General features: G+C 67.8%; 2 protein-coding genes across 3 annotated transcripts; one reads left to right on the forward strand and one right to left on the reverse strand.

The window, feature by feature from the left end:
* The first annotated feature begins 45 nt into the window (after positions 1–45).
* CHLRE_03g160650v5 (uncharacterized protein) lies at positions 46–13,477 on the forward strand. Of its 2 annotated transcripts, XM_043060692.1 has the most exons (24): positions 46–558; positions 837–953; positions 1,193–1,396; positions 1,678–1,773; positions 2,021–2,696; positions 2,908–3,117; positions 3,238–3,720; positions 3,796–4,059; positions 4,316–4,699; positions 4,885–5,733; positions 5,879–6,013; positions 6,277–6,402; positions 6,576–6,839; positions 7,000–7,217; positions 7,454–7,619; positions 7,774–7,923; positions 8,127–8,552; positions 8,693–9,141; positions 9,342–9,391; positions 9,650–9,714; positions 9,980–10,090; positions 10,275–10,448; positions 10,644–10,850; positions 11,010–13,477. In XM_043060692.1, exons 1-24 carry the CDS (start codon positions 301–303, stop codon positions 13,049–13,051), a joined length of 8,124 nt encoding a protein of 2,707 aa, XP_042925821.1. In that variant the 5' UTR covers positions 46–300; the 3' UTR covers positions 13,052–13,477. The 2 variants fall into 2 exon arrangements, with proteins under 2 accessions (XP_042925821.1, XP_042925822.1); XM_043060693.1 differs by lacking the exon at positions 2,908–3,117.
* A 2-nt stretch (positions 13,478–13,479) lies between these two features.
* Positions 13,480–17,485, reverse strand: CHLRE_03g160700v5 (uncharacterized protein). Its single transcript, XM_043060694.1, has 6 exons — positions 17,214–17,485; positions 15,857–16,824; positions 15,508–15,667; positions 15,235–15,339; positions 14,895–15,051; positions 13,480–14,741 (listed from the first exon to the last, which is right to left on the reverse strand). The coding sequence occupies exons 2-6, from the start codon at positions 16,816–16,818 to the stop codon at positions 14,332–14,334; spliced, it is 1,794 nt and encodes a 597-aa protein (XP_042925823.1). The 5' UTR covers positions 16,819–16,824; positions 17,214–17,485; the 3' UTR covers positions 13,480–14,331.
* Between the last annotated feature and the right edge of the window lie 163 nt (positions 17,486–17,648).

Raw genomic sequence — 17,648 nt, forward strand, 5'->3', positions numbered from 1 at the left:
CAATTTCCCTGGCGCTTCACAGTGACTTGCAATGCATGCTACTCCCCTTTCGGACTACATCCTTCCTTCAAAGCGTTTTGCCTCGCCGTGAGGACAAGCGTGACGTCAAACGGCCCGCGACCGGTCGCAGTCAAGCTCTCTGACCACACCTCGGAGCACCCTGTTTGCTGCGGATCTTCCTCTGCGCGCCATTACGGGCGTGCCGGCGGCTGAGAGCGCAGCTCAACGGAAGCGGCGCCGGGGCGACGCCAGTCCGTGTTCAACGCCCAAGCTTAGAACAATTTAGTCCCTTCAGCAGCAATGGGCTCCCTATTCCAAAGAGGCGGCAGCAGCGGCGGCAAGCGCGCCACTGCCTTCATTTACCTGTTTGAAGTGGGCGGCGCCGAGCCCGCGGCAGAGGGCGCGGCCGCGGCCGGCGCCTCCGCCGGCGCAGCCGCGGCCGAAGGCCGCGGCGGCGGCGCGGCAGGGCCTTTCCTGGTGACTGGGCTGCCGGCGGACGTGCGCTGTGTCCGACTGGCGGTGTTCCGAGGACACAAGAAGCTGGGGGCCAGCGAAGCGGTACGTGGAGAGGGGGGATGGGGGGTGGGGGGCGGTCGGATGGGGGTGGGTGGGTGGGGTGTGGCCCGGGCTAGTCGGGGGCAGGCAGCGAGGCGAGGCGAGGCGAGGCCGCGAAGGGCTTCTGTAAGCATGCGTGCTGCTTCCCAACCTCGCCTTAGTACACTCCCAGGCCTCCTGCTAGTCCAGCCACGGCGCCAACATACGTCTCACACGCTCCACCCCCACCCCCGCTACCCCCCATCCCCCGCCACCGCCACCGCCACCGCCACCGCCACCAGGCCGACACGCAGCCGGGCGGCGTGCAGGGCGGCACCGCGGAGCTGCACGGCTTCGACTTCCGCACGCGGCTGCACCGCGACCCGGCCGCACCCATGGCCAACACACTCAGCCCCAAGGTGCGGTGCGTGGCCGGGAGTCGGGGGGACTGAGTTCCCAGCGCCACACCCAATCCATGTAGCCACGTGCGCCACCCTTCATCTGTGCCCCCTGGACCCCCTCAATGCGGTCCCATCCCGACTGCAAACCGCAGACACACCTCGCTTGTCTTTGCGCTATGTTTTCCTTGTGCTCTTTAACACACCTCGCTAAACGCCACACCTCACCCTTCCGACCCACTCCCCCCGCCGACTGGCAGATCGCCCAGGTGGCGCTGCAGGCCAAGCGCGGCGGCAGCGGCAGTATCGGCAGCAGCAGCCGCGGCAGTAGCAGCCACCACGGCGGCGGCGGCGCCAGCTCGCTACTGCCTGCCTTCCTGGAGCCGTGGGAGGACCTGGCGGTGGCGTCAGTGGATTTGTCGGCGCTGGCCAACAGGCAGGAGCGGCTGGCCTTCGGAACGGAGGTGAGGCAGACATGGTGCGGGTCTTTTGAGGCGAGGGGCATGCAGGCACGGCCTGGAGGATGCCGGACATGAATTGGAGGCTGTGCTGCTGGGCGTGCTGTGTGTGTATGCACGTGTAATGTTTAGAAGTTGGTTGTGGGGCTGTGAGCGCGTGGCCAGCCGGTCGTGAGAGGTTTTGTTTGCTTGTTCACTGCATGCTGCTAATTTTGGTGGGAGACTGAGCGGGACTTCGCTCTCGCCCACCGCTCTAGCGCGCTGCCTGCTGCTGGTGCTGCCCACAGGTCGGCGCCGCGGCGAGTGGCGGCAGCGGCGCCGCCGCGCCCTCACGCCGCCACGTGCTGTGGAGCAACCCCGAGGCAGGCGACATCGGCCTGCAGGTGCGAGGGCGCAAGCCGCCGCATGCCGCATGATGTGCAAGCACACACCAAGGATCGCCGTCGTGACCCCGTGCAGCAGCCGCACTGCTACAGCCGCTGTACTTCTGCGGCCAGTCGCCATGCCTCCCCCCTTCACCCCACCCCGCTCACATCAGCATGCCTTGCACCCGGCGGCGTCCTGTATCATATCCCGTCCAATTCTATACCATCATGCCTAACCCAGCTCTCGACCCAATCATCCTCTTAGGTTACCATGGGCTCCTACGCTCAACACGAAGGCCGCTCCGCCATGCGCCGCCTGCTGGAGCCGCTGGGCCTGCCGCCACACACCGCCGCCGCCGCCGCCGACGCGCCCACTGCGCCGCCCTCCGCGCCCCTCTCCCCGAGCTCCACTGACCACGCCACCACCGCTGGCTCCAGCACCACCACGGCCACCGGGCCGCTACAGCCGCTAGCCGCCGACGCCGCGCCGACGGTGCCGGCTGCGCGCCAGGAGACGGCGAGCGCTGGCGGCGCCGCCGACCCCGGCATTACCGCCGGCGTCCCAGGCGAGCACAAAGACGCCGTCGCCGCCACCAAAACGACGATGGCGGCGGGGGCAGAGCAGCCGAGTGAGGCTTTGAAGACGCGCATGGGCGAGGTGGCGGTGGCGAGCGCCGCCGCCGCGGGCGCGGGGCCGCTGGCGGCTGGCACGACCAGCGGCGTTACAGGCAAGGAGGGCTCGCCGGGCCACGGTCTACACCGTCATCACCACGGCCAGCACCACGAGGCCTCGGGCGAGCAGCAGCTGCCACGTCAGGAGCAGGAGCTGGAGCAGGGCGGCGGCGGCGGCGCCGCCGCCGCCGCCGCCACTGGCGGCACCACTGGGGGCACTGGCCTGCCCAGGGCGCCGCTGGAGCCGACCGACTCAGTCGAGGGCACTGGTGGGTGAAGCAGGGGGGTTGTCATTTGTGGGGCACTGGGCAGTAGGGGCCGCGAGAGGTTTCGAGGTGGTCCTGTGTGATGCTGGGGTCAGGGGGGCGGGGTCTGGTGCAGGGGGCAGCGGTGCGTGTCGCGCCGCCTCAGCCCGCGCGCCTCAGCTGCTGCTGCTGCTCAGCCCCGCCTGGTGCCGCCGCCGCTGCGCCCCCGCCGCAGTGCCGTACCCCCTGGGGGTGGCTCTCAGCAGCGAGATAGGCGGTGGCAGCGCTGGCGAGGTCAATGGCGAGGTTGGCGGCGGCGGTGGCACCTGCGGCGGCGGGTCGCTACGCTCGCGCGCCGCCCGCCTGCCGTCTGAGCAGCTGCCGCGCACGCCGCGCCCGTCCATGGATGAGACCTACCAGCGCTCAGCGGCAGGCACTGGAAACGGTGCGTGCGTCCTTTGACCAGCAGCGACGCACTGGCGACGACTTGGCCTGTTGGCCCTTACTTACGTTACTGACCATATGTCACGTGTGTGCTTTGCGCATTCAAATTGCACCCTTGCAGCACTGCCTGTGGCTGCGGCGGCTGTGGCGGCCCCCGCTGCCACCCTGCTGGGCGGCCGCGGTGACTCCGCCTCCACCTCAAACCAGATGCTGTCGCCGGCGGCACCTCTGCCGCCCCAAGACACCGCCGGCACCGCCACTGGCACAGCTCCTACTCCGACTGCTGCTACCGAGACCACCGCCGGCACCCCTACCGCTACCACCGCCTTAGCCGCCACCACGAGCGGCGACAAGACTGGCGCCGGCAGCTTGGCTGGCACCGCCACCCGTGGCCTGGTGGCGGGCGGCCTTGTGGCGCCTGCCATTGGCGCCGCCGAGCGCGGCGGCCGCGGGCTTGTGGGGGCGTTGGAGTCGGCGGCGGCGGCACCGGTTAACGCGGCTGCGGACGCGGCGCGGCGGGCGGTGGAGGCGGGCACAGCCATGGTGGAGGCACCGGTGAAGGCCGCTGGTGGGCTGGTGTCCCGTGCGGCCGACGTGACGCAAGGTGAGCTGTGGGTGGGCTGTGGGTGTGGTGTGGTGTGGTGTGATGTGGCTGTGAATATCTCCCTGTGGACCCCAGGCGTGGTGACTGCCCCCGTCAAGGCCGCGGGCGCCCTTGCCAAGGGCACTGCCGACGTCGCACTGGGCGCGGCGGCGGTGCCGGTGGCGCTGGTGACTGGCGGGCCGGCGGCGGCGGTGGCGGCGGGCGCACGTGCGCTGGAGGCCCCGCTAGAGGCCGGTCGTGCGCTGGTGAGTGGCGGCGCGGCGCTGGGCGCGGCGGCGGCGGAGGCTCCAGTCCGCTTGGGCGCCGGCGCGGTGCGAGGCGTCGCAAACATTGTGGAAGGTGAGTGGCTTGTTGCTGCCGCGTTCACGGCTCGCTCACATGCACGGCACCGCAAGGTTCAGCGGCATAGTTTGCTGTACTAGCTGTACCCTGTCATGAAATGCTTGGTTGCGTATCGCTGTCAAGTCTCCAGCTGTCCTGTACATGTTGTGCATCACTATCCGCCTTTGGCCCCCACATTCGGCAACTCCTCGCGACCTGCTGCCTCTTCCCCGTGCCTTAGCACAGTCCCATCGCACACCTGTTCCCCGTGCAGGCGCTGTCACCGCCCCAGTCGAGCTGACCAAGTCCGCCATCCAGACCGCCACGAACGCCGCCACCGCGCTCTACGAGGCGCCGCTGGAGGTCACCCGTATCGCCTCAACCGCAGTCGGCGGCGGCGCGAGCGCCGCCGCCACCGCCCCCATGCGCGCCGCTGGCGCCGCCACCCACGGCGCTGTCGACGCCGCCACAGGCCTCATCAACGCACCTGCCAGCCTGGCGGCGGCGGCGGGCACCACTGCCGTCGGCGCCGGCACGGCGGCGGCGACCAAGGCGACGGATGCCGTGGCGTCTGTGATCAAGGGCGGCCTTGATGCGGCCGCGGCGGCGGTGAAGGCTCCTGTACAGGCCACGTCTGCTGTCAGCAAGGGCGTCACAGGTAACAAGCGGCTTGGGCGGGTGGATTGCAGTGGCGGCGGCAGCCGCAGCTACCGTAATGGCGACTTGATTGCGTAGGGGTCTCATTGCGGGGTGCTTGTATGCAGCGGTTGCGTTACTGCTGCCTGGCGTGGTGACACATCCAGTAGTCGTACTCTGAAGTTTTTCGCTGTCCCTGCTGCGCAGGCGCGGCCATCCGTGGCACGTCCACCGCCGCCGTGCCAGCCGCTGCCGCCGCGCTTGGCGGCCGCCGCCGCTCCGACGACACCGCCGCCCAGCCCGACGTCGGCACTCCCACTGCCGCCACCGCCGTCGCCCCAGATGAGGCCCAGCCCTACCGCCAGTCACACGAGATCGCGCCCCAGGAGCCCTCTCCCGAGCGGCCAGGCGTGGGCGTGCCAGCACCCCTGGCGGAGCCGTCGCCAGGCGCCGACGCCCACGGCGCAGGCGCTCACGCCGCCCACGTCACCGCAACCCTGCCCAGCTCCGCTGCTCTTGCCGGCCCCGCCGGCGCCGGCGCACTGGCCGAGGGCGAGTACGGCGCCGCCGGCGTCACGCCGATGCGTGAGGCGCACGTGCGGGCGCCAGTGTCGCTGCCGTACCCGCCGCCGGCGCCGGATGTGGAGCCGACGGCGGGCCAGACGGTGGCGTCTGACGTGGCGGCGATGGCCATGCTCGCTGACGTCATGGCAGCCAACGCCGCCGCCGCCGCCGGCCGGCAGCGGGAGGTGCGGGATGACGGCGCCGAGGTGCACGGCGGGCTGGTGAGGTCGGAGGCCGGCCGGGAGGAAGACCGAGCTGCGGGGCCGTCATCCCAGCAGATGCTACAGCCGCAGCCGCAGCAGCAGGAGCAGCAGCAGGAGCAGCAGCAGCTGCTACAGCCTGACCTGGAGGCGGAGTTGGGCCAGGCGCGGTACGAGACGGAGGAGAAGCGGCGGCTGGGCGATCACGGCGAGCAGGAGGGAATGGGTGGGGCTGGCGGCGGCCTGACGGCGGCGGCGGCGGCGGCGCAGCCCACCGACGTCAAGCCCAAAGGTGCGATGGTCCAGCCGTGCAACAGGGGCCAAGGGAAGAAGAACACAAAAGGTCATGGCGGCGTTCACGTGACGGATCTCTTCTTCCTTGTCTGTTTCCAGACATGTGCCCCAAACTTGTGCCAACCAATCTCACATCTCAGCAGGCGGCATTATGGGCGCCGGCCTGAATGCCCTTCACGGCACTGCTGCCGCCACCGCGGCCGCGCTGGGCGTGGAGCCGCTGTTCCGGGCGGCGGAGCGAGGCGCCGGTGCCCTGGCCGACACCGCCGCAACCGCAGGTGTGTGTGTGTGTGTGTGTGTGTGTGTGTGTGTGTGTGTGTGTGTGTGTGTGTGTGTGTGTTGGGTGTTGGGTGTTGGGTGTGTATGTGACTGCGTGGGTGCGTGGGTGCGGGCTTGCCTTGCTGCAGGCGTAATGGTGCATGGACTTATGGCGCACTGCAGGCAGCTTGACGCTGTAAGCGCAACACAGCATCTTGCTCCACGATCTTGCTCCCACGAACCCTCATCTAACCGTCACCAATCCCACCACCTTAACTTGCAGTGACGTCTCCGGTCACCGCCGCCGCCGGCCTGGGCAAGGCGGCGGTGGACACGGCGGCGGCGGCCACAGGCGGCACCGCCGAGGCACTGGGCGGCCTAGCGCGTGGAGCCATCGGCATCACACAGAGTGAGTGGACGGCGGCGGCACTGTGCTACGGTAGCGAATGTAGGTGTTCCTATATGCTGCTGTCTGCTTGCTTGTGTGCGATTCGAAGCGTTGTGCCGTCACTTGTGCGCTCAGCGCTCCCGTGCGCGCACGACACCTACACATGCAAACACTCGCCCTGCTGCGGACCCCAGGTGTGGTGACTGCCCCTGTCAAGGCCGCGGGCGCCCTTGCCAAGGGCACTGCTGACGTCGCACTGGGCGCGGCGGCGGTGCCAGTGGCGCTGGTGACGGGCGGGCCGGCGGCGGCGGTGGCGGCGGGCGCACGTGCGCTGGAGGCCCCGCTAGAGGCCGGTCGTGCGCTGGTGAGTGGCGGCGCGGCGCTGGGCGCGGCGGCGGCGGAGGCTCCAGTCCGCCTGGGCGCCGGCGCGGTGCGAGGCGTCGCAAACATTGTGGAAGGTGAGTAAGAGGACACCATAGGCGCGTTGGGTTGGCTATATGCGTCACCTACTCAATGCAGCGCTTCGGCCGCCGCCTGGGGCCATCTTCTATATCGAACGGCGGTCATCCACCACCAACCTTTCACCCCCTTGCGACCTCCTGCCTGTTCCCGGTGCAGGCGTTGTCACCGCCCCAGTCGAGCTGACCAAGTCCGCCATCCAGACCGCCACCAACGCCGCCACCGCGCTCTACGAGGCGCCGCTGGAGGTCACGCGCGCAGTGGGCAACGCCGTGAGCGGACCCGCCTCCGCCGCCGCCACTGCCCCCATTCGCGCCGCTGGCGCCGCAACCCACGGCGCCGTCGACGCCGCCACGGGCCTCATCACAGCTCCTGTGGTGGGTTCATGGGTGCCTGAGTGCAGATGGAAGTCTGAGGGACTCAGCCTTGCCGAGTGTGCCCGTACCTACCGCACATCACCAGGCGCACATACAGCTCGCATGCTGTCTGCACCGGCACCGTGCCAGCGTTAATTCTCCACCCCAGCAACTCCCAACCGTACCTCTCTTCTCACCAACCCCAAACACGCACTGCCACCACTGCCGCCACCACCACCACCACCACCACCGCACAGGCCGCCGCCGCAGCCGCGGTCAAGGGACTGGCGGACGCGGGCACCGGTGTGGTGACGGCGCCGGTGGAGACCCTGGGCGGTGTGCTCTCCAGCGCGGTGGATGCGGCGGCGGCGGTCGCCCGCGCGCCCGTGCACGGCGCCGCGGCTGTGGCGGGTGCGGCACTCGGTGAGTGCTCGGCTCTTGACGGTTGGTAGTTGGTAGGCGCGCCTACCTGGCACCTTTTGCTACGCTGCTGTTAACAGGCTGCAAACATCCACGGTCGCATGACTGGATGCCAACAAGCCTTGCCGCCTGTTGTGCTGTGCCCACCCCCACGCAGGAGGAATGGCCTCCCGCGCGCGCACGTCGGGCGCGGCGCACGAGGCGGCCGGCACCGCTCTGGCGCTGCCGGCGGCCGCCGCCCGCGGCGGTGTGCGCGCCATCAGCGGCATTGGCGACGTCGTCATTGCCATTATCGGGCTGTCAGCAGGTGGGTGCGTGGGGGTCCTCGTGCCGGGCCAGCCGCGTGTGAAGCGCACGTGTCTTGTGTGCGCGTACTGGTATACTGCTCCCACCTGCCTCCAGCCAGTGCCTACCACGCCCCCCATCGCCGCCGCCACGCCTGCCTCCTGGTGCGCACATGGTTCTCCCCCCTAATCCCGCCCCTCCCCGCCCCTTCCCATAACCCCTTAGGTGCGCTGGCCGCCGCGGTGTTGGGTCCCGCCTTCGCCACCTACCGCCTCTCCGCCGCCGCCTGGCACTGGCTGCTCCGCGGCCTGGGCCTGGCACGCCCGCCCTACCCCGGCCCCTCCATCGCCGGCCAGCCCGCCTACCGCACCGGCGGAGCTGGCCTAGACACCTCCACTCCGAGCGGCACCGGCGCCGGCGGCGGCCTGTCTGAGGCCGAGGAGCGCTATCTGCAGCACTCGGGTCTGCCGCTGCGGCGCCGCCGCGGAGGCGAGGAGTACTCCCCTGACGGCCGCGGGCGGCGGCGCCGTGGCGGGCTGTTGGGCCTGGCGGCGGGCGCCTGGGCGGCGGCGGCGGCGGCGCTGGGCTACGGACTGGAGATCCTGGGTGGCGTGCTGCTGGCGGCTGTGATGGGCACCGTGGGCACCGCCGGTGAGTGGCGGAAGCTACCGTACAATGAGGCTGGAAACACATGCGGCATGTTTGCAGCGGTGCCTTTGCTGTGCTATATCATCACTTTTGCGTACGTGTGCATGCGTTCTCGTTGTGCGTGTTCACGTGTTTCCTCGCAGCCCTGCTGGTGCGCTGGCTGACGGACGAGCGCTCGCCGTTGCTGTCGCCGCTGTCGCCCGAGCTGCGTGAGGAGCGGGCGCGCGCCCTCATGCACCGCACCACCCAGCCCGCCCACATGGCGCCGTCGCCAGCAGCAGCCGGCCATGCTACTGCCGTGGGCCCTGCGGGCTACAGCCGCCCTCATGAGGGCGAGGGCGAGGTGGAGGACGTGGAGGAGCAGGGGCGCGAGGCGGGTGCGGAGGGTGGCGCCCGCCGCCGCCACGGCGGCCGTGGCGGCGCGCTTGCGCCGCTGGCGGGCGCCGCAGCGGGCCTGGCAGCGGCGGTTACTGGCAAGGGCCACCGCCGCCGCCGCCACGGCCAAGACAAGGATAAAGACAAGGACAAGGCAGAGGAGGCTTCCTCATCGCCATCTTCATCTTCCTCATCGGATGAGGACTACGACCAGAAAGTGAGTGTAATAGTGCGGCTCACACCGTTGCAGGCTCCTGCAATGATGCAGCGGTACGGCTACTTCGGCCGCCACTTAGAAGCACAACTGGTTGCTCGCTGCCCTGACCTGGTTCGCCGTGCGACCTGCCAACTGCCAACTGCCACCCTGACTGCCAATGGCCAACTGCCAACTGCGATCTGCCAACTGCCAACTGCCAGGTGCGGGACTACCACGAGAAGGTGCTGGGGCTGCGTCCCTCGCAGCGCAGGTGCGTGGTGGTGGATTGCGCCGTACGCGTGCTTTTGTGAGGGGCGGCGCACTCCTGCTTGCGAGCGTACTGCACTTGACCTCGCAACACGCACACACGCGAGCATGCAGACACGCAGTGCGGTACCGCACCGGACCGCAAACACTATCTTGCGTCTTTCGTTTTCACTTGTGCTCCTTAATCTCAGTGCCATGAAGTTTTCGGGGCTTTATCATCGTCCGGTCCGCTTTGTTGCCATTGCCACACTCCTGTTTGCAGCGCGCCGCTGAAGCAGCGGCTGAGGCAGGCGCAGCACGTGGCGGGCACCACTGCTGCCACAGCCGGTAAGCAATTCACAAGCAAGGCAGCAAGCACATTCCGCCGAAGTAGACAAGGCGCCGCCACTGTCAGGGCTCGCCTCCGCACACGGCTGCCCTCCCCTGGCATGCACAGCGGTGGCTATCTTTGGCTGCTTGAGGCAGGCACTGTAGATGTGCAGTCGATGAAACATTGGCCTCCTGAGGTGACCCGTTATATATGTGACACGTTCGGCATACCTTAGTTGCCCCAAACAATAATCAACAGCATGCCCTGCTGGCATCTGTCAAGGTACGCTGGCCTCCCGCGGCCTGCACGCCGCCGGCGACGTGGCGGGGGGTGTGGCGGACGGCGCGCTGCTGCTGGGGGCGGTGCCCGTGGCAGGCACCGCGGCGCTCGTGGGTGAGTAGTGGGACCAGCCGGCTGCTCTTGTGCCGACATGCAACTTGCAGTTGTGTTAGTGACTCTCGTGGAGCGCGTTTCATCAGACATCGGGCGCAGGGCGCATAAAACCCTTCTTTCCTGATCATAAGCTTGCGAGGGGCTTCCTAGCTGCCTTCTTACACACCGTACATACGCAACGCAGGCACAGCGGCGGCGGCGACGCTGACGGTGCCGGCGGTCGGTGCGTACGGCGCCTATGCCGGCGGCAAGGCGGCAGTGGAGGGTGGCAAGCGGGTGGCGGCGGCGGGCGGCACGGCGCTGGGCTGGGCCATAGACACGGCCTGGGACATGCTGGACTGGGCCTGGGACATGGCGGGTGAGGCGGCGGGCGGGTCTGCTGCTTCGGGTCGTGGGCACTAGGCGTGGATGACGTGAAGGGTTTGACTGAAGCTAGCGCATAAACAAAATGCCTGGTCGCCGAATGCCGCATTGCTGTCACCACCGAGGAGACACGCTGACCAACGGATGGCGCGTGCGTGCCACAACCGCAATCACCAACCATTAACCGCAGAGCGGCTGGCTGGCATCGCGCTGGGTTTGATGCTGGGCCTGATGTGGGCGGCGGCGCGAGTGGCTGACCGCCTGCTGCGCTACATGGCCGGCAGCGTGGCGGCGGCGGCGGCCGGGCCGGCGGCGCGCATGGCGGCGGGCCGGCAGGCGGCTGTGTCCCGGCGCCTGGGGCCGCGCTACGGCAGCGGCGGCGTCACCGTGGTGCCTTGTAAGTCCCGTATCAACTAGCCAGGAGTGCACATACACGGTAGCGTTTCTGTCTACAGCTGTGTTGCACGCTGTCGCTGTATTTCGCGCTGCTGGTGTTCGCCGCCAGCTTGACAGCACCTGCCACCTGCACCTCTCTCTTGCTTGCGCCCGCACGCAGCGCCTGTCAAGCACCTGCTGCTGCCCGGCGCCGCACACGCACTGCTGCGCTCCTCACACGGCGCCTACGGCGGCGCCCCTGGCAGCCTGGGCGCCGGCGCCGGGCCCCTCACCCGCGTGGGTTCCGACGGCTCGGTCCTGTCGGAGGCCACAACGCTGCACTCCACTGCTACCGGCGCCTTTAGCAGCGCCAATGACGGAGGCGCCGGCAGCTACGGCGCCGGCGGCGGAGGCCTGCTGGCGACGCTGCTGACGCTGCCGGTGCTGGGCCTGGCGGCCGCCGCCGCCACCACCGACTTGTGGGCCTGGCGCGGCCGACAGCTGCTGTCGTACCTGTGGTGGGCAACCATCGGCAACCGAGCCAACGGTGGCTATGGCGGCACCACCGGCACCAGGGGCACTACTGCTGGGATGATGCTGGGCCTTCCACGCAGTCGCCAGTCGCTGCGTCAGCAGCGCCGCTTCGGCGCTGGCGCCGCCGCCGCACCCGCCGGCCTCTTTGGCACAGCCGGCGGCGCGTCCAAGCTGACGGCGGAGGAGCGGGCCGCCGCCGCGCAGCGCGAGCTGGCGCCGTCCGCGGCGGCTGAGCCGCCGGCCGTGCAGCGCGCCGCCGCGGCTGGCCGCCCCGTGGCGCCACCTGGCTACCCCTCCCGCCACGGCGACCAGCGTGACACCCACGAGGGACCCGCTGCCGCCTTCGGCTCCAAGCTCGCGTCGCTGGGCACTGCTGGCGGTGTCGGCGCCATTGGAGGTATGGTGGCGGCCTCCGCCACCGGCCGCGGCCGCCACCACCACGACGAGCACGGCGCGGGTGATAGCAGCCCCGTCGACCGGGAGCATGAGCGGGAGCGCAGCCTGCGACTGGATGCAGGCATGGAGCCCATTCCGGAGGCGGAGGCGGAGGAGGTGGGCGAGGGCGGCTTCCTGCACCGCCGCACTCCGCGGTCACCGTCTTCCGCAGAGCGCCAGGGGGGTGGTGGAGTCATTGGCTACCACCATGAGCAGACCGGCGCGCGCCACGTGTTTAGCGGCACCGGCACCGGCACCGGCACCGGCACCGGCACCGGCACCGGCACCGGCACCGGCACCGGCACCGGCGCCGGCATCGACACGGAGGAGTCGCGCCACCGCGGCGGCGGTGTTCATCACGAGCACGTCAGCGCCGTCGCTGCCAGTGGCTACCACCCGCACCCGCAGCACCACGGCCACGGCCATGTGACACAGCCGCTGCGCGACATGCTGGGCCTGGGCTTGGGCGGCGCCGGCGCCGGCCGCAACCACCACAACCACCATGACCAACAGTTGCAGCAACAGCAGCAGGGGCAGACCCACGGCCAGCAGCTGCGCGAGCAGGGGTCGCGGCAGGAGCATGAGAAGGAGGAGTTCCACCGCTCTGATGCCGCGCACTACAGCTCTGACCTGACGTCGCCGCCATCCGCCGTCGACAACAACCGGGCGGGTGGCGGCGGCGGAGGCGACGGCGCCGGCAGCAGTGCTATCGGCGTTGGCAGCACTGTGGGCAGCGGGGTCGGAGCCGCAGGCGTCACTGGTGCTCAGCAGCCGCAGGTGCACCAGGACTACCCCGCGGGACCTCAGGCTGGCGACGGCGAGGCCGAGGGACCCGACACATACGCCACACGGAACGACAAGCCCCACCGCGGCGGCGCCGCCGCCGGCACCGGCGGCGTGCTGTCGAGCATCAGCCACGCCGCTCAGAAGGTGGCGGGCGTGATGGCGGCGCCGGTCACCAAGCTAACCGGCGGCGGCGGCGGTGGCCACACCACTGCCGGCCACAAGGCCGCCGCGACCACTACCACACCAGGCGACATTGACAACAACGGCCGCGCTGGACGGGACCAGGACCCAGGCGTGCAGCCGCCGACGGCGTCAGCCGTGGGTGCGCCGGTGACGCCGTCGTTGATGCAGGGCGCGGCAGGCGGGCTGGCGGCGCCGGGGGTTATTTCGGGCATGTCCCAGACGGTTATGCCGCAACACAGCCATCGGGTGCAGCACGTGGGTGGCATGGACGTCACTGAGCGCTAAGAGTTCACACTCCTAAGCGTATTCGTGTGGTACATGCGGTTTTGAAGAGGGGCAGGAGGAGGTGCGGAGGATGGATGAGGTGGCGGGCATGGGACTGTGACAGGGGGCGACAGGGGATCCAGCTGCTTCTCGATGGTTAGTTGGTGGAATTGCGCCGATATGATGAGATGCGGGAGGGGGAAGGACCCTGCGTAACGTTCAAGCCTTTTGACACGTTGCGAGGAGGGAAACAGCGAGGGGACAGTTGTTTGTGGGAAGCAATAGGGCTGCAGACTGGAGATTGCAGACTGCTAGACGGTTTGCGTCAGAACCGTGTGCCATGCGGTTTCTAGGACATGATAAGTTGCGGCGCATGACCGTGTAGTTGAAAGAGGCGGTTGACACCAGCCCGTTGACAACGTTGACATGACACACGACATACGCCGAATTATTGACACGTGGTTATCACCGAGACACTCCAGTGCCCAAGCTGTAAACCCGTTGCGCGGCCTAGCTACGCTGCCGTCTGGCTAGGTGTTGCGCACAGAGCCTGACGTTGGGGGCCTTCCTTTCATGGCTAACGCCAATCGCCATCACACAAACGTAATGGCGGCATACGGAATCTCCAAGAGTCCAAGTCGGCCAGGCTTAAGGTCGCTTCAAGCTACCTTGCATGAATCCTAATTCAGTCACTCACGTGCGGTTGATCCAGGGTTGGTCACTGCTGTCTCGATCCACCTCAAAACCTACGGAACCTGTCGCCCTGTCCTACGCCTCGTGCCTACCTACTTCTCTATCTGCAAAAGAAATAGGCATGATGCCATCACGACGCAGTCACGTCTCATACTGCTTAGTTGTATGGTACACAGCCAGTGGCAGCCACTGCACATGCCCACAAGGCCTGCGTGAACGCGCAAGCGCTTCGCCAAGCCGTTGTCCACGGCGGAAGCACGCCGCCCACCCTCACGTCAAAACTGCCCACCATCACTCACCACCCTTGCGGCGGCAAGCAGGAGTAGTGGGCAACCTCCCTTCTGCGTCTGCGACTCCTCAATGCGTTTCGACATCTCCGCACCTGACGCCTTTAAGTAGGGGCGCTTGGACCAGGGGGTATCCGAGTGAGTGGTGCCCACACCGCTTTTCCTCATTGCAGTTCCACGACTGCACACCACGCACAGCCAGACCAGCATCCCAAATGGCGTTCAGTGAACATATGCTGACACTGAGCCCCCTGACCAAAGCACCACACAGCCTCTCACCGCGCCAGTGCAAAGCTCCTCGCTCTGTCCTTCCCTTCCTTACTAGAGCGCCGAGCCGTGTGCCGAGCCCTGCGACGGCATCGCCCCCAGTGACAGCAGCGACGGCAAGCCCGGCGGCGGCAGCACACCGCCGCCGCCGCCCGCCTCCTCCCCTCCCGACTCCAGTGCGTGCGAGCCCGCCGCCTCCAGTGCCCCCAGCCCGCCCACGCCGTAGCACCCCAGCTCCACACCCAGGCCACCCAGCCCGCTGCCCAGGGCCTCCAGCCCACACAGGCACACTCCCGCCGAGCCCGCACCCGCTCCCTCTGCTACCGCCGCTACCGCGTGCGGGTGCAGGTAGGTCTGCACCACCCGGTTGATGCCGCCCACCACGGGCAGCGCCATCATGAGCGGTAGTGACAGGGCGGTGCGGGTGCTGGCAGACAGCTCCAGCAGCGCACGGCCAGTGGCGCCTGGGCCAAAGGCCGCAGAGGGAGGAAGAAACAGCGAGGGTTTGAATCGTGGGGTTGAATGGAGGGGTCGGTAAGAGCGCGGTCACGGTATCCCTATGCACACGGGGCAACGCGCCCAAGTTGGTCAGCAAGGGAGCTTGGTGGTGAACTTACCCGCGATCTGCGCAGCGGTCGACGCGAGGGGCGCCTGGTCTCCCAGGACTGAGAACGCACCACCACCCGCTAGCGACAGCGCGGGGGCCGGCAGCAGCAGCGAGTGCACCCGCTGGATGGCGGCGCGAGCCGCTGCCGAGGCAGGCGTGTCGTCAAGCTGCAGTTGTGACAAGGCGCGCCAGCGGTGTACGTGAGAACCTATTCCCGTATTCCAGGCAGCGAATCACAAAGCCTGGGCCCCCGTTCACGTCCCAAAGCAGTACCCAAGAAAGTGCATGCAGCTATCAAGCGCGGCCCCGTGCCGCTTGCTCGTGCTGAACCCCTGGCATCATTAGCCCACCTCCAGCTTCTCATCGCAGATGATGCTGGGCGCCAGCTCCTTGTGAGGCGGGATGAAGATGGGCTTGGCCGAGGCCGGGATCACCTGCGCGCTGGCGCCCCGCACCTGCACACACCAGCGCACCAACGCACGTGTCACACATTATGACATGAACCAGTCCTACCTCCTGATGGTCCTCCAGGTCCAAGCAGAAGCAGCCCTCGTGGGACCTTGTGTACCCAGCGCCATTTCCACAAAAAAACTGCTCGCCGCACCCTCCTCTACCGGCCTCACCTTCTTGCGCTTGGGCAGCGAGTGGTGCCTGCTGAAGTAGATGCCACAGGCGTTGCATAACACGACCTTTTTGGTGAGCGGCCGTCGCCACTGCGGGCTCTCCGTGATGCCGCAGTGCGCGCACGGCCCACCCGGCAACCCCACCTTGGACTTGTCCTGCCTGCGGATTCGCAAGGCACAGAAATGGTAGTGAGCACGCACATCATCGGCAATGAGGAACGGCAGTGAGCACGCACATCATCGGCAATGAGGAACGGCAGTGAGCACGCACATCATCAGGTAAGGACAGGGATGGATCCGCGGCACCAGCAGACCCCTCCCGCAGCAATGCATTTGAGACGGGACTCACCTTTTCCGCGGCAAGTACGCCTCCTCCTCCCCCTCCTCCGGCTCCTCCCCCGCTTCTTGCGTGGTGCCCGTCTCCGCCAGTGTTGTGTCCGCTGAGCCCCGGCTCTGAGAGGCGCTGCCCGCTTGCTGCTGCTGCTGCTGCTGCTGCTGCTGCTGCTGCTGCAGCAGCAGCCCTTGCGTGTGCGTGTGCTGGTGCGCGTGAAGTTGGAGTCCGATGGCCACGGGTGTGCCGGCGCCGCGTGGCGTACGGCTGCCGCGCCGCGCCGGCTGCGGCACAACAGTCTCTGGTGAAGGCGGCAGTGGAAGTGGCAGCAGATGCAGCAGCGGCGGCGGCGGAAGGTAGCCGAGCTCGCTAGCGCCGAGTGCACTGGCGTCTGCGATTGTGCTGCAGCCGAAGCGAGAACGCGGCGAAACCTGCCGCGTGGTCCCCACCCCTGTTCCTTCCTTTATCCCTGGCTCGAGCTTGGCGCCTGCTGCAGCTGCTGCTGCCGATGCTGCTGCTAGGAGCGCAGCGCCAGGCGATAGGGACTCGTTTGTGGTCAGGGGCCCGGCGTCCTCTTGCGGCAACGGCACCTGCGTCGCAGAGGCCTCCCGCGACCGCGAGCCCGCTCTTCTGTTCACCCCGCGGCGTCCAGACGCGAGCTCGAGAGGCGGTAATTGCGGTGGCGGCATCAGCGCCGATGCTTGCAGCTGTGGCGAGTGTGGGCCAGATGTGACGTGCTGGCGAGGCAGCAGGCTCGGGCGCGGGGGCGACTGGGGGTCGTGTTGGGTGCTGTCACTCGGGTCGCTAGTCGTCACGGCTGCGCAGCCTGGATTTGCTTCGCCCTCGTCCAGCGCTTGGCGTACGGTCTCCAGCAGCGCGAGCGCCAGCGCCTCGTTAACGTCATCGGTGCGCTGCCGCTTCCGCCCGCCCCGGCCATCGGGCCGAACCGCAGACACCGCGTCCAGCAGCCGCGTTGTCATAGCTACCTGAGGTAACAGCAAGAAGATTTCCGGCGATTTAAACCACCGCAACCTTGCTATACCAGTCTGTGCAAAACCCTTGCACCGCGGCATCCGTCGACCGGCCGATGACCAAGCAGAATCGGCCTCATGCGAACGTTGAGACGTTTGATTCTTAGACAAGTTGCTCGCTGGCTGCATCTCTGGTCACCGCTACGCCCCAGACGCGGCGCGCCACTACCGAACACCGGTCTCGCGAACCTTTCTTCAGAACCACAGCCGCCCTAATCTATAATGCCTTGGCCTGCTATTCTCATTTGCTGGCGTGCGGATAAGGCGATGGGCGACCTCGCTATTAGAGCTGTTGCCGCACAGCCCTCGGCGTCTCACCTCAGAAGTCAAACACGAGGTCTTACCTCGTGACTCGTATTGTTGAATCTCTACAGAGCTGCGTGTCGCCCAGTTGCGCGGCGTGTAGGGGCCATGCGCCTTGCTCGGGGAAGTTAGGCCAGATAGGAAACCCACAAGAGATTTTGAGCGCTTTGAGTTTGAGGCAAAAAGCAATGCTCTGTGGGCTCGGGCCCAATAAGCTTCGAGAGGTGCGAGTGCAAGTCAGCAGGGTCAACGCCGATAACAGGCGGAAGGCCAATTCGGTTTGCTAAGCAAATACTCTAGCTAATACGTATCATTAATACTGTAGTCGCGATGCATGAAGTTGGGAATTCCGTGTCCTGCGGGCACCGTCGCGATCGGAAATGGGCAAATGGCACGTCGTACATGCTCAGCAGGCGGGTGTGCGGGGGCGGGAAGACGGGAGAGGGGTGTGTGTGTGTGTAGTGTGTGTGTGTGTG

This window comes from Chlamydomonas reinhardtii, chromosome 3 (genome assembly GCF_000002595.2).
Source record: "Chlamydomonas reinhardtii strain CC-503 cw92 mt+ chromosome 3, whole genome shotgun sequence".
Lineage (NCBI taxonomy): Eukaryota > Viridiplantae > Chlorophyta > Chlorophyceae > Chlamydomonadales > Chlamydomonadaceae > Chlamydomonas > Chlamydomonas reinhardtii.

Excerpts from the sequence above, each read along its gene's own strand:
- CHLRE_03g160650v5 (XM_043060692.1), top strand. The coding sequence starts at position 301 with ATGGGCTCCCTATTCCAAAGAGGCGGCAGCAGCGGCGGCAAGCGCGCC. Across the intron at positions 4,060-4,315 it reads CGTCGCAAACATTGTGGAAG|GCGCTGTCACCGCCCCAGTC; the intron begins GTGAGTGGCTTG and ends TTCCCCGTGCAG. Across the intron at positions 6,403-6,575 it reads AGCCATCGGCATCACACAGA|GTGTGGTGACTGCCCCTGTC; the intron begins GTGAGTGGACGG and ends TGCGGACCCCAG.
- CHLRE_03g160700v5 (XM_043060694.1), bottom strand. The coding sequence starts at position 16,818 with ATGACAACGCGGCTGCTGGACGCGGTGTCTGCGGTTCGGCCCGATGGC. Across the intron at positions 15,668-15,856 it reads GCGTACTTGCCGCGGAAAAG|GCAGGACAAGTCCAAGGTGG; the intron begins GTGAGTCCCGTC and ends GCGAATCCGCAG. Across the intron at positions 14,742-14,894 it reads GACCGCTGCGCAGATCGCGG|GCGCCACTGGCCGTGCGCTG; the intron begins GTAAGTTCACCA and ends CCTTTGGCCCAG.